This window comes from Macaca nemestrina, chromosome 12 (assembly GCF_043159975.1).
Source record: "Macaca nemestrina isolate mMacNem1 chromosome 12, mMacNem.hap1, whole genome shotgun sequence".
Classification (NCBI taxonomy): Eukaryota; Metazoa; Chordata; class Mammalia; order Primates; family Cercopithecidae; genus Macaca; species Macaca nemestrina.
Genome location: NC_092136.1, coordinates 94,060,213 through 94,076,166, shown reverse-complemented (window position 1 = coordinate 94,076,166; position 15,954 = coordinate 94,060,213). Strand labels below are relative to the sequence as shown.

The 15,954-nt window shown below is 41.1% G+C and overlaps 1 protein-coding gene across 1 annotated transcript in view; it reads right to left on the bottom strand.

Annotated features, from left to right (window-relative positions):
• LOC105484341 (pannexin 1) overlaps positions 1 to 15,954 on the bottom strand; it is a 59,065-nt gene that overhangs the window by 16,185 nt on the left and 26,926 nt on the right. The window contains exon 2 of the mRNA XM_011745862.3: positions 10,252 to 10,391. Coding sequence (XP_011744164.2) covers positions 10,252 to 10,391 — 140 coding nt within the window. The remainder of the gene's footprint in view (positions 1 to 10,251; positions 10,392 to 15,954) is intronic.

Below are 15,954 nucleotides of genomic sequence, written 5' to 3'. Positions count from 1 at the left end.
TTTCCCAGAAAGTGCTTCCCACCCTCCCAGGCAGTGCTTTTTTTGTGCTTGTTGGGCCTGTATTTTCCTTCCAGTTGTCACCCAGCTTGTTCCTCTCTCTTCTGGTTATCAGGAAGACAGAGTTTATGAAAAGGAAAAACAAATTGTGAAGAAATTGTCTAATCATCTTCATTTCCTTACCTCCCATTCACTCTTCACTACAGCCATCTGCCTCCCACTTCTCCACTAAAATCATTCCTGCTGGATCTCCAATGTTTTCATTAAATCCAGTAAGTTTTATTTCTCCCAGACTGCATTGGCTTCTCTGCAGCAGCATTTAACAGTTCACTGCTGTCTGAAACACTCTCCTTTTACCATTTAGCTGATTATTCCCTTTTGCTGCCTTCTTCCATGTTTATTTTTCCACTAAACAACGAGCTCCTTGATGAAGGGACCATGTCATCTGTGGCTCTCTGCCACTGCACATACATTCTAGCATATCAATCAACGTTAGCTGAAATCAACTGTGACTAAATGTTTTCAGCTCAAGAATTTCCATTTGATTCTTTTGGTGCAATTTGCAGTCAGTTCCCTGTAAAAATCTCCATATAATCATAATTCTTTGAATATATTATTAATGATTAGTTAAAATGCATGGTTGATCAATCTACTATCTGAATCTCCAACAGGTTTGTTTCCATTTCTGATTTTTCTCTTGGTTTTCTTGTACACCTAGTTATTTCCTAGTGAGTGCTGAATATCATATATGAAAAACCTGAGCAAGAATTTGAGAGCACATAAGAGGAGGCAGAGCAAGATGGCTGAATTGAACCCTCCAATGATTGACCCCCCTGTTAGGAGATAGACAATATAAAAAGATATAAAGTATCTAGGCAAGAAAGTACCTTCTTAAGAACCAAAAAATCAGATGAGCAATCACTGTACCTGGTTTTAACATAACATGGTAAGTGGCATTGAAGAGAGTAGGAAGGACGGTCTTGCATTGCTTACACTACCCCTTCCCTAAAACCAGGCAGTACAGTCTGGAGAAAGAATCTGTGTGCTTGAAGGAGGGAGAGCAAAGTGAGTATGGGACTTTGCATTGGAACTCAGTGCTACCTTGTCATAGCCACACACAACACCAGGCAGACTTCTGCCAGGTCCCACAAAGGAAGCATTTAGACCAGCCTGGGCCAGAGGGGAATCTTCTGCCCCAGTGGGAGAAACGTGACTCCTGCTGGCTTCACCACCAATTGACTAAAGTGACCTAGGGCCCCAAATAAATCTGAGTGCCAATCAGAACATCGTAACTGTAGGCCTTGGACAAGCCCTGGTGCTGCACTGGTCTTAGAAACAGTGGGCTTGGGATGTGACCCAATATGACACTAACTGTACCAGCCAGGGGAACACCTGCATCACTCCTCTCCCAACTCCAAGCAGTGCAGCTTGGGGAGAGATCTTTCAACTTGGTGAAAGGACAGGAAAGAGTACAGAGGATACTGTCTTGCAACTTAGATATCAGGCTCAGTCATAGTAAAATAAAGCACCAGGCAGATGTCTGATATAATATGCAGGTACAAGAAGGTTAAAGGACACAAAGAAGACTCAACCCAAATAAGACTACCTCAAGGAATATAATAATCCAACTCTCAAAGGTGAAGGACAAAGAAAGGATCCCAAAAACACCAGGTGAAAAGATACAAACTACATATAAAAGAGTTCCAAGACATCTGGCAGCAGACTTTTCAGTGGAAACCTTACAGACCAGGAGGAAGTGGGATGACATATTCAAAGCACCAAAGGAAAAAAGCTTCCGACCTAGAATATCATGACCAGCAAAGTTATCCTTCAAACATAAAGGTGAAATAAAGACTTTCCCAGACAAACAAAAGCTGAGGTATTTCATCAACACTAGACCTGTCTTACAAGACATGGTAAAGGGAGTTCTTCAGTCTGAAAGAAAAGGATGCTAATGAGCAACAAGAAATCATCTAAAATTACAGACTCACTGGTAAAAGTAAGTACGCAGACAAATACAGAATACTCTAACACTGTAATTGTGTAAACCACCCATACCTTAAAATGAAGACCCTAAAGTAAACCTATCAAAAATAATCGTAATTACAACAATTTGTTAGGAGATAGACAATATAAAAAGATATAAAGAGACAAGAAGTTGAAAGGGAGGGGGGGAATGAAGTTAAAGTCCAGAATTTTTTAGTTTTCTCTTTGCTTGTTTTTTAATTTTCATTGTAATTGGATTAAGTTATCTTCAGTTTAAAATAAATGGTTAATAACATAACCAACAACAATAATAATAATAGTTATTATTATATTATTTGAAATGGAGTTTCACTCTTGTTGCCCAGGCTGGAGGGCAATGGTGTGATCTCAGCTCACTGCAACCTCTGCCTCCTGGTAAGTTCAAGCGATTCTTCTGCCTCAGCCTCCCGAATAGCTGGGATTACAGGCATGCACCACCATGCCCAGCTAATTTTGTATTTTTAGTAGGGACAAGGTTTCTCCATGTTGGTCAGGCTAGTCTTGAATTCCTGGCCTCAGGTGATCTGCCCGTCTCGGCCTCGCAAAATGCTGGGATCACAGGCTTGAGCCACCACGCCCAACCGCATAACCAATTATTTTAAAATGAAGATAACTTAATTCCAATCACAGCCTCGTGTGTAGCCTCATGGCAAACAAAGTAAAAGCCTATGATAGATACACAAAAAATAAAAAGCAAGAAACTAAAACATACTACCAAAAAATCGCTTATACACAAGGGAAGACAGAGAAAAAGGAAAAAAAGAGAAATTTACAAAACAACCAGAAAACAAATAACAAAATTGCAGTAGTAAGCCCTTATTTATCAATAATAACACTGAATGTAAATGAACTAAATTCTTCAATCAAGAGAAAGAATGGCTCACTGGATTAAAAACCCAACCATATGCTGCTGACAAGAAACTCACTTCACCTATAAAGACACATATAGGCTGAAAATGAAGGGCTGAAAAATATATTCCATGCAAACAGAAACCAAAAAAGAACAGGAATAGCTATACATATATCAGATAAAATAAATCTCAAGGCAGAAACTGTAAAAAGATAAAAAGTAAGTCATTATATAATGATAATGGGATCAATTCAGTAAGAGGGTATAACAATTGTAAATATATAAGCACCCAATGCTGAGCACTCAGATACATAAAGAAAATATTATTAGAGCTAAAGAGGGATAAACCCCAATACAATAATAGTTGGGAACTTCACACCCGACTTTCAGTATTGAGCAGATCATCTAGACAGAAAATAAAGAAATATCAGGCTTAAGCTACACTGTAGTCCAAATAGACCCAACAGACATTTACAGAACATTTCATCCAATAGCTGCAGAACATTCTGCTCTTTAGCAAATGAAACATTCTCACAGATAAGCCATATGTTAGGCCACAAAACAAGTCTCAAATAATTCAAAATAATTGAAATCATAAAAGTATCTTTTCTGACCACAAGGTCAGAAATCAATGACAAGAGAAACTCTGGAAACTACACAAACACATGGAAATTAATATGCTCCTGAATGACCACTGGGTCAATGAAGAGATTAAGAATAACTTTAAAAATTTCTTGAAACAAATGAAAATGAGAACACAACATACCAAAACCTACTGGATATAGCAAAAGCAGTACTAACAGGGATGTTTAAAGCAATAAACACCTACATCAAAAAAGTAGAAAGACTTCAAATAAACAGCTTAATGATAGATCTTAAAGAACTAGAAAAGCAAGAGCAAACCAAACCCAAATTCAGTAGACTATTAAAGAGCAGAAATAAATAAAATTGAAACTTAAAAAAAATACAAAAATCAATAAAATTTAAAAGTTGGTTTTTTGAAAAGATAAACAAAATCAACAAACCTTTAGACAGACTAAAAAAAGAGAAAGACCAAATAAATAAAATTAGAGACAAAAAAGGAGACATCACTCGTACCACAGAAATTCAAAGGATCACTAAAGACTATTACGAGCAACTATACGCCAATAAATTGCAAAACCTAAAAAAAAAAAAAGATAAATTTCTAGACGCATACAACCTACCAAGATTGGACCATGAAGAAATACAAAACCAGAATAGACCAATAGCAAGTAACAAGGGAGAGGCAGTAATCATAAGTCTCCCATCAAAGAAAAGCCCAGGACCTGATGGCTTCACTGCTAAATTCTACCAAACTTTTAAAAAAAGAACTAATACCAATCCTACTTAAAGTATTCAAAGACACTGAGGAGGGAATAATTCCAAACTGTCCTTTGAGGAGGGAATAATTTTATAAAGCCAATCTTACCATGATACCAAAATCAGACAAAGACACAAGAAAATTATAAGCCAATACCTCTGATGAACATAGATATAAAAATCCTCAATTAAATGATTCAGCAAACTGATTCAGTAGCACATTAAAAAGATCATTCATCACAACCAAGTGGGATTTATCTTAGGGATGCAAGGATAGTTCAACATACGCAAATCAATACATTTGATATATCACATCAACAGAAGGAAGGTCAAAAACCATATGATCATTTCCATTGATGCCAAAAAAGCATTCAGTAACAGTCAACATTCCCTGATGATAAAAACCCTCAACAAACTGAGTACAGAAGGAACACATCTCAATATAATAAAGACCATTTATAACACAGCTAGTGTCACAAAGAATGGGGAAAAACTGAAATCGTTTCCTCTAAGATATGGAAGAAGACAAGGATGCCCACTTCTAACACTTTTATTCAACATAGTAGTGGAAGTCCTAGTCACAGTAATTCAACAAGAGAAAGAAAGGGCATCCAAATTGGAAAGGAAGAAATCAAATTATCCTTGCTTGCTGACAATATGATCTTATAGAGAGAGAAATCTAGACTTCACCAAGAAATTATTAGAACTGATAAATGAATCACTGAAGTTTCAGGATACAAAACCAACATACAAAAATCACAAGCATTTCTATATGCCAATAGCAAACAATCTGAAAAAGAAACCAAGAAAGTAAGTTCATTAACAATAGCTATAAATAAAATACCTAGGAATAAACCTCAACAGAGAAGTGAAAGATCTCTACAATAAAAACTATAAAACACTAATCAAAGAAATTGAAGAGGACATAAATGAATTAAAAGATATTCCATGTTCATGAATTGGAAGGATTAACATTGTTAAAATGTTCACACTACCCAAAGCAAGTTACTGATTCAATGCAAAATGTATCAAGATATCAATGACATTCTTCATAGAAAAAACAATCCTAAAATGTATATGGAAATACAAAAGACCCACAGTAGTCTGAGCAATTCTGAGCAAAAAGAACAAGGCTGGGGCATCACAATATCAAGTTATACCACAAAGCCATAGCAACCAAAATAGCATAGCAGTGACATAAAAACAGACACACAGACCAAGGAAATAGAATAGAGAACCCAGATATAAATCTACTCATTTATAGTCAATTCATTTTAACAAAGGTGCCAAAAAGATACAATATAGAAATGACCGTCTCTTCAATAAATGGTGCTAGGAAAACTGAGTATCCATATGCAGAAGACTGAACTCAGATCCCTATTTCTCATCATATACAAAAATCTAACCAAAATAGATTAAAGACTTAAATATAAGACTTAAAACCATGAAACTACTAGAAGAAAACACTGGAGAAACACTCCAGGACGTGAGTCTGGATAAGCAATTTCTTGTGTAAGACCTCAGGAACACAAGCAACCACAGCAAAAATGGACAAGAAGGATCACTTCAAGCTAAAAAGCTTCTGTGCAGCACAGGAAACAATTAACATGATGAGACAATCCACAGAATGGGAGAAAATATTTGCCAACTATCCATCTGACAAGGGATTAATAACCAGAATATATAAGAAACTCAAACAACTCAGTATCAAAAAAAGAAAAACCTTAAAAATGGGCAAAAAATCTGAAAAGACATTTTTCAGAAGATGAAATTCAAATGGCAAACAGGTATATGAAAAAAATGGTCAACATCATTGATCAGGGAAATGCAAATCAAAATCACAATGAGATATCACCTCATTGTAAAATGGCTTTTATCGAAAAGACAAAAAACAATGAATGCTGGTGAGGATGTGTAGAAAGGGGGACATTCTATACTCATGGTAGGAATGTAAACTAGTATAGCCACTATGGAAAAAGTATGGAGGTCCTCAAAAAACTAAAAACAGAGCTACTATACAATCCCACTGCTGGGTATACATCCAAAAGAAAGGAAATAGAATATCAAAGTTATTTGCACCCCCATGTTTATTGCAGAGCTATTCACAATAGCAAAGACATGGAAATTGACCTAAGTGTCCATCATCCAATGAATGAAGAAAATGTGGTACATATACACAATGGAATATTATTTAGCTATTAAAAAAACATGATATCCTGTTAAATTCAGCAACATGAATGGATCTGGACAATGTCATGTTAAGCGAAATAAGCCAGGCACAGATAAGTACTCCACGTTCACACTTACGTGAGAGCTTAAAAAAACTGATCTCATAAAGAATAGAGTGAAGGTTACCAGAAGCTGGGAAGCGTAGTGGAAAGGGAGAATGGTTAATGGGTGTAAGTATACAGCTAGTAAAAGGAATAAGATCTAGGTTTAGATAGCAAGCTGACTATAGTTCATAATTTACTGTATATTTCAAAAGAACTATATGAATGGAATCAGAATGTTGCTAACATAAAGAAATGATAAATGTTTAAGTGATGGGTATCCCAATTACCCCGATTTGCTCATTATACATTGTATGTTTATATCAAAATATCACATGCATTCCACAAATATATACAACTATTATGTAACCATAAAAATTAAAAATAACAATAAGCCAGGTGTGGTGGCTCACGCCTGTAATCCCAACACTCTGGAAGGCCAAGATGAGTGGATCTCTTGAGCTCAGGAGTTTGAGACCATTTCTACAAAAAATACAAAAATTAGCCAGGTGTGGTGGTGCATGCTTGTAGTCCCAGCTACTTGGGGGGCTGCGGCAGAAGAATCGCCTTACAACCAGGAGGTTGAGGCTGCAGTGAGCCATGTTTGTGCCACTGCACTCTGGCCTGGGTGACAAAGTGAGACCCTGTCTCAAAAAAAAAGAAGAGAAAAACAATTTAAAAAAAGAAAAAAAAAAAGATGGATGATAATTACACCCAGAAAATCCTCCAGAAACGATTTATTTTTACTTCTGGCAGGCAAGTAGACCACACACTGGCAATCCCTGATCTCTGTCACTCAACTGCTATTGCAATGATTTAAATCAGGACTCTAGTCCCTATGGGAGCTAGATTAATTCTGGATTGCCCCTTGTTCTCAAAGAACAGCCTTTTAGAGTCCCAAGCAAATGCCAAGGAGTGCTAATAAGGGTCCTTCCAACGTGGCAGGTCCTGACTTCAATTTTGGTCCCTAGCCTTGTGAATCTGGCAAGAGCTCTGCTGAGAAACTCAGATGAACCTCCATTCAAACAAGCAGTCTTCCACTGCCAGAAAGAGGGCTTCTTAATCTCTCATCAGTACCAGGTAACTTAAGATTTGGCTACCCATACTGTTTCCACATTTCCCCTTCCTTGACTAGAAGAGCAACGGGCTAGCTGTCTGAAGATCTGAGCTCTGGTGTGTTAGTTAGCAACAAGTCCTATGACCTTTAGGCTAGATCCCTCAAAGTTCCCTAACCCTTAAATGTAAAAGGCATCTGGATAAAATATCTGTTAGTTTATTCTTGCTCTAAAATAATTACTAACACACCTGCCAACTCTTACGTTAGACAATTCTCCTGTGGATCCATCAAAGCCAGCCCAGTGACTCATTAAAACTCTTCATTTTCATGAGAACACTGTAACAAATGAACTGAAACTACAGTAAAAATTTGGATTTACAAAGCAAGCTGTTAAACTTTAGAACTGTGGCCATTCACACTACAAGTCCTATTATATATTGCCTTGGCTACTAAACCATGCAAAGCTGACAAGAACCCACCTATGGCTGAAAATAAAGAGAAAAGCCCGGCCTAAATGAAGAAAAGAGTCACTACAGGGTACCACTATGCAAAATGGCAAGCAATACAGTTGACGCTTGAACAACATAAATTTGAACTACATGGGCCCACTTTTATGGGGCTTTTCTTCTGCCTCTACCACTCCTGATACAGCATGAACAACCTCCCCTCCTCCTCCTCCTCCTCCTCCTCCTCCTCAGCTACTCAACATAAAGACAATGAGGATGAAGACCTTTATGATGTTCTACTTCCACTTAATAAATATTAGGTTGGAGCAAAAGTAATTGTGGGTTTTGCTATTCCTTTTATATATTTATTTAATTACTATTATTTTTTGGAGTCTCACTCTGTCTCCCATGCTGGAGTGATAGTGGTGTGATCTCTTCTCTCTTCAACCTCCACCTCCCGCATTCAAGTGATTCTCCTGCCTCGGCCTCCTGAGTAACTGGGACTATAGGCATGCACCACCATGCCTGGCTAATTTTTTTTTTTTTTTTTTTTTCTGAGATAAGAGTTTCACTCTTGTTGCCCAAGCTGGAGTGCAACAGCATGATGCAGGCTCACTGCAACTTCCACTTCCCGGGCTCATGTGATTCTCCTGCCTCAGCCTCCTGAGTAGCTGGGATTACAGGTGCCTGCTACCATGCCCAGCTAATTTTTGTATTTTTAGTAGAGACGGGGTTTCACCATGTTGGCCAGGCTGGTCTCGAATTCCTGACCTCCAGTGATCTGCTCGCCTCAGTCTCCCAAAGTGCTGGGATTACAGGCATGAGCCACCGTGCCCAGCCATGCCTATCTAAATTTTGCATTTTTAGTAGAGACGGGGTTTTACCATGTTGGCCAGGCTGGTCTCAAACTCCTGACTTCAGGTGATCCGCCCACCTCGCCCACCTTGCAATTACTTTTAATAGCAAAACCCATGATTACTTTTGCACCAACTGTAAATATATTTTCTTTTCCTTACAATATTCTTAATAACATTTTCTTTTCTCTAGCTTACTTTATTGTAAGAATATAGTATATAATACACATAACATATTAAATATGTATTAATTGACTGTTGCTGTTATTAGTAAGGCTTCCAGTCAACAGTAGGCTATCAGTAGTTAAGTTGTGGGGGAGTCAAATGTTACACACAAATTTGTGACTTTGCAGAGAGCCAGTGCCCCTGACCCCTACGTTGTTCAAGGGTCAACTGTAAACAAACGAGAGGGAGAACAAGCCTGAGTCATAGCTCCCTTCAATCATTCCTTGTATGAAGAAGGATGCTGATGGTGTGTCTGGCAGCAGGTCAAAGCAGAAGAGAGTCAAACTTTGGCTTTTGGGTTTTCGAAAGCTAAAATTCTGTATTTTCTTCAGCAGAAAAGACCACCAGAAGATACACATTCTACTTGTTTTCACAATGGACAAAAGAAACAGTGGTTGAAATGAATGACAGGCTGAAACAAAGTCCTACTTTCATAAGCACAGAGAAGACCTAATGCAGTCACTTCATAACTCAGAGAACATTCTTCTGCACAAATTTGTCAACTGCTGCCTAAGGTCCTCGCCGCATCCCCTGCCACCTGCAAGCACAAACCACCACTTCCCTGACGACAGAGCGCCTGACTGACTGCCCTTCTCTATGGGAAGTGGAACCCAGACATCGGTGTCTCTTGTGTAGTAATCTCCCCTTCCCTGCAGTATCTGGATCTATCAAAAGCAAACAGATCCATTCCAAAAGCAGTGATACAGCCAATACCCCCATAGGGCCTCATCATTAGGTTTTTTGATGCTCCAGTAACATATCACCTAGAAGCAACTGAACTCTAGGTCAGTCCTTACTTTCTGCAAGAGACCCTGTGTGTGGTATAAAAGGCGCTAGCTGAGAAGCTATGCATGAATCCTAGCTCTGCCACTCAAAATGTACTAAGAACCTACTATGGGCCAGACATCCTGCTGGGCATTATGATATAAAGGTGACAAGACACAGAAGGTGCCTGCTGTTACAGAGCTAAAACCCAAAGAACACTTCCATTGCCCCATTGCGCTAAATGACGGTGCCTACACCAAGTCATCTCAGAGGTTCTTTTTGACTATAAGGTGCTACAGTTTTACATCGAGATACAGCCCTGGTTGGCTACAATATCTGTGTGGTCTTTGGCAGTCTCCCTGGGACTTAGTTTCCTTATCTATAAAGCAAACGGTTTCTATGTGGAAATGTCTCCCTTTACCTTATGCAGCCACAGTGGGAGGTTTCCAGAATCGCTCTGCAGTGAGTTCTTCTGCTGAACAGCAGCCCAGCAATATGAATCCACAAAGGCAGCCTGACGCCAGGAGAAAGAACTTGGAGAGAAACAGCTTATTTGTGTACCTGAGAAGCAAAACAGATAGTTTCCAATGAATGAAGACACAGTTACCTGGACCCTTGTCCCCATCTCACGTGTTTTTAGTTTTTTAGTTTTGTCTAAGTTAGGGAGCACCAGGACAGGAGGTGGAGACATTAGGACAGAACTAAAAATAAACACCCAAGTTCTTATTAAAACAAAAGATCGCAGACTGGTTTTGGCCAACACTGGTCATGACGGCAGCTTGGCCTCAGTTGGGGAAAAATTCTTAAAAGAAGTAGAACTACCATACAAAGAAAAAGGAAGCAGGAAAAGAACCAGACCTAAAATGCATGAGGCAAGCGTGCAGAGAGGCGGTTTAGTTTGGAGTAAGGATTGAGAAAAAGGAAAGGTTATGTGGGAGGGCCAGTGAGGCACCTGAATGCAGAAAATTGGACTAAAAAAAAGTTCTTTTAGAACAAAGAAGCAAAGAACTATTAGCCTGAGGAAGAGAAAGCTGAAGGGAACATTTGGTAATAGAACACTGGATGGGAAATCAGTGGTTTTCTACCTCCTCTAACACTAAAGAAGAAACAGGCCTAAACTGCGGCCCAAGTGGTTTACATCAGGAAGGGAAATGCTCAAGACCGCAAACCTCCCAACAGCAGATGGGCGCTAGATGGGGAATGGGAAGACCTGGGTCCTGTCAGGGCTCAGCCGTTTACTCGCTCTTCTGGGAAGGGACTCTGAGACTTGGTTTTCTCCTCTGCAAACTGAAGACTATATCTCTCTGTAGACGCTACTGTCACATCTGTAAAACCTACCATTTGGAAGACTCTTTGTGCTCCTGACACACACAGGCCGTGGAGGGAAACTGACCAATAGGATCGTAAGGCTCAGGCAGAGCCGTGTCCTCCCGTTCCCACCAGTAGTAGCACAGGGGCTGGCGCTAAGCCTTGCCTGGCCCAGCCCTGATCCCCTGTCCCCACCTGGCACATTCAAAGGTGTGTGTGTCGCAGGCATAGGGGTCAGAGCTAAGGCTCCACGACAGGCACACTCTCTTCCACATCCAACACAGCCTGGGAGTGTGCTCAGTGACTGGGCTCTGATGTGAGTCATATTTAAATTTGACTCTGCCACTCTCAGCAGGGTGAGTCACAGCTGGTAAGTCATTAACTTTCCAAAGCCTGGGATCTCTAAAATAGGAATGACATTAATAGTGTATCCACATTACAGATTTGTTGTGGTGACTACAAAAAAAAAAAAAAAAAAACTTGCTGCAGCACTTGCTAGGGTGTCTGGTTCCCAGAAGTTGATGAATTAGTGTTACATTTTTCTAGATGAAGTAACAAGCGGATTCTCATATTGCCTTAAAGACTGGGATGTGCCTACCATTCTCCCTTCCCACCCTATGGAGCAGGGATAGGAACAGTGGAAAGATACCGAACTGGACTTCCCTAATCCCTGGCACATAAAAGGCCTCAACACTCATCTTTGCCTGGGAAGGTGGTGGCCTTTATGCTTATGGTACAAGACATAAGTGGTGGGGATGTTGTCAGGAGAGTGTATTCTTGTGGTAGGAGTGGTATGTGGCAAGGCCCTGAGCACTTCTTCCCCATCAGGGGCTTGTGCACCCACAGACATCAAGAAAGGACTTCTCAGCAAAAGCCTTTGTAGGAAATCATCATGAAAAGTCACAAACATCAGCAAGTGTTCTATAAAGGGGTAGTTCTTGCCATTCAAGAACGGCTTAAATATGAGTGGGGGACAGGTAAGATATCTCAAGGTCCCCTCTGACTCTCTTATCCCATTAAACTTAAGTTCTTAGATTTTATTTAAAAAAAAAAAAAAAAAGGAGTAGTCCGGACAGCACAGGACTTGGGGCTAAGCTCACACAGCTCCTGCATCAGTGTGAAACGCTTCCTAAGCCAACCACCTACCAAGGCTTATGAGGGCAACAGCAAATACCCGAGGGGACAGGCGGTCCTCAGGTTATAATCGGATGGTTTCTGGTAAGGTTGTTGATAAGCTGCTTGCTTGGGAACATCTGTCCGAGTACTTACTCATGAAAATGAATAATGCTGTTATGATTTCACAAAAGCCTGCCTGGCCCAGAATGTTCCTTAGGCAAAGTCCTCACAATGCAAGTATCCAACATTTATTAACATTCTTTCTATAGGAAAGAGTGCTTCAAGTTCTATATTGGGATCTCGAGGACCTCCCCCTCAAGGCAGCGGTAGAAACTCCTGGAGCAGAAATAACTACCCTTTTTTTTTTTTTTTTTTTTGAGATGGAGTCCCACTCTGTTGCCCAGGCTAGAGTGCAGTGGCACGATCCCGGCTCACTGCAAGATCCACCTCCCGGGTTCACAACATTCTCCTGCCTCAGCCTCCCGAGTAGCTGGGACTACAGGCGCCTGCCACCAGGCCCAGCTACTTTTTTGTATTTTTAGTAGAGACAGGGTTTCACCGTATTAGCCAGGATGGTCTTGATCTCCCGACCTCGTGATCCGCCCGCCTTGGCCTCCCAAAGTGCTGGGATGACAGGTGTGAGCCACCGTGCCTGGCCATAACTATACTTTTTATACCAAAGCTTTTGCAAAAGAGGAAGAAGGAGAAAATATAAGAGAGAGAGGAGGGCAGAAACATGTGAAGCTCTTAATAAAAGGTCTTCATCTGGAATGGAAAGTCAGAAGAAAAGGCAGTGGGCAACTCATATTCACTAGACACCAACTAGCCCTTTAAATCATTACCTCATTTAAGCCTCACAACCAAATGGAGAGACAGATCATTACCTTCCTTTTCCCCTGGGGTAAACCAAAGCTCCAAGTAGTTCAGTAATCCCCTTCCCAAGCTAGTGAATGGTAGCAGCATTCATTTAAATCTGTATCCAGCTCCCAGTTTCTCTCAGCACTCCTCTCTAAGCCAGTCACCACTGCAAGGCCACCCTGGAGGAGCTCCTGGGGACCAGGGCTTTGTTGGAATGGAGGTGGTCTAAGTAGGTGGTTCCTCCAAGTGGCCGGGAAGGGGAGAGCTTCCTGGGAAGGGTCAAGGGCAGACCTAGAAAAAGAAACACACCAATCCCCAGGTATCGGGTATTCCCAGGCCTGAAATGGGAAACAAAGTCAAGGACGTCAGGAGCCAGGCAGGGAGGGGCAGGCAACAAATGGGGAGAAAAGAGCAGGAGTGAAGAGGGGGGCAAAGCAGGAGGGTACAGGGGACCAGCACAGCCGGGCTCTGGGCCCACACCTTCACCCAGGCTGCCTAAAGGCACCTAAAGGCAGCAGGTTAGGGTGATCAGCTGCTGCCAAGGGGCCAGGAAGCTTGGGACAGGGACCATCGGGATGCATTTTTTCAAATGTACTTCCATATCCTCTATCTCATTTACTCTTCAAGATAATATTGGGAGGTAAACACATTAGATCTTCGTGTGTTTTCCACGTAGTCTCTGAGTTAGAAGGGCTTCCAGTCTCTCCCTTCTCCACCTGTTTAAATTGTTGCCAGGTTATTCACCCTAGAGCTCAGTTCTATCTTGCCACTCCTGGGGCTCAACATTTTTCAGTGGTTCCCCACTGTCTGGGTTACAAATCCAAATCAATGCTCCAATCCAACTCAATGAAGGCTGTGGCTTGTACAGGCCTGATATGCACTCAGATCTATGCCTGACGTGATCCCCTCTGCCCGGAGGTCCTGTCGCCAGTACCTGCTTGTTAAGTCAATGCCCCATACACACCACCTTCCTCAACGACTCATCTTTCAAAGCGCTGTTCAGGCATCACCCACTTCACAAAGCTTCCTCCCCACTGACTTTCCACAGTGCCTTTCTGCACATCTTTAAATCAGAGATGTGCAGATAATCACTTTGAACCATGTTGCATAGACACCCACATATGTCCCATCTCCTCTAGTACTAGCTCAAGGTTTTACAGGCAAGACATACTCTGTCTCTGAACGTCATGCACCATCGTGTACCAAGTAACATCTGTCTGATGCTTTGAAAGTTTCAAAGTACTATCATAAACACCATCTCAATTAATGTTAAAGTATCCCCCAAAGATATCACTGTCCAACTTGATAGCTGAGAAAAGAGAATCCCATGAGATTCCCAGCCACAGCCCCATGCTGTCTACCACGGTGTGTCAGCTTAACAAGTGTGTGCTACAATTTCTAGGGAACAGACTTTGCAAGATATGCACTGCCTTTTATTACTGTACAGGAAAGAAAGGAGTGTCAGGTTTATGCCAAGAACAACAAAGAATACTACTTCCACTTGGCTGAGAGTGCAGAGGCAGCTGTGGGCTTTACATTTATGTGCGTCTGGCCAAATATAATAAAAGATCACCAGGAGAAAACATGTGCTCACAAGGCCCAGAGGAAGTAGCCACAACATCCACTAAATAAGCAATCCATGCCACAGACATCTCCCCATCCACCCTCCTCCAGGTGCCTTGACCTGGAGCCTAGGGTGCTGGTCACACCTTCTGCCTGAGCAGCAGTGCAGGTGGATCTTGGTGTAGCATAGACCTATACCTATAGCTGATTAGAGAGTAACATAGCCTAAAGAGAAATAGGACTGGGGCTGGGGTAAGCAAGCCAGAGGTTTCTCAAAGACACCACAGCAGGATGCTTCCCCATTCTTGTTCCACTTCAGCGGAGGCCTCTGGCTTACTTTTGCTATGATCTATGCCCCCCTTTTTTTTTTGGTTCCTCTCTTTTAATATGCTTTCTTTCATTCTCATGCATTACTAACATGGGGTTAGGTCCTGCACCTAGGCAGGAGAAGAGAACTAACCCTTGCTGTGTACTTTCACCCCCATTTTATTTTATTTTGTTTTGTTTTATTTTTTATTATACTTTAAGTTCTAGGGTACCTGTGCACAACATGCAGGTTTGTTACATATGTATACATGTACCATGTTGGTGTGCTGTACCCATTAACGCATCATTTACATTAGGTATATCTCCTAATGCTATCCCTCCCCCCAACCCCCACCCCACGACAGGCTCCAGTATGTGGTGTTCCCCACCCTGTGTCCAAGTGTTCTCATTGTTCAGTTCCCACCTATGAGTGAGAACATGTGGTGTTTGGTTTTCTATCCTTGCAATAGTTTGCTCAGAATGATGGTTTCCAGCTTCATCCATGTCCCTACAAAGGACATGAACTCACCCTTTTTTATGGCTGCATAGTAAGTATTCCATGGTGTATATGTGCCACATTTTCTTAATCCAGTCTATAATCGATGGACATTTGGGTTGGTTTCAAGTCTTTGTTATTGTGAATAGTGCCGCAATAAACATAGGTGTGTATGTGTCTTTATAGTAGCATGATTTATAATCCTTTGGGTATATACCCAGTAATGAGATGGCTGGGTCAAATGGTATTTCTAGTTCTAGATCCTTGAGGAATCACCACACTGTCTTCCACAGTGGTTGAACTAGCTTACAGTCCCACCAACAGTATAAAAGTGTTCCTATTTCTCCACATCCTCTCCAGCACCTGTTGTTTTTTGACTCTTTAATGCTCGCCATTCTAACTGGTGTGAGATGGTATCTCATTGTGGTTTTGATTTGCATTTCTCTGATGGCCAGTGATGATGAGCATTTTTTCATG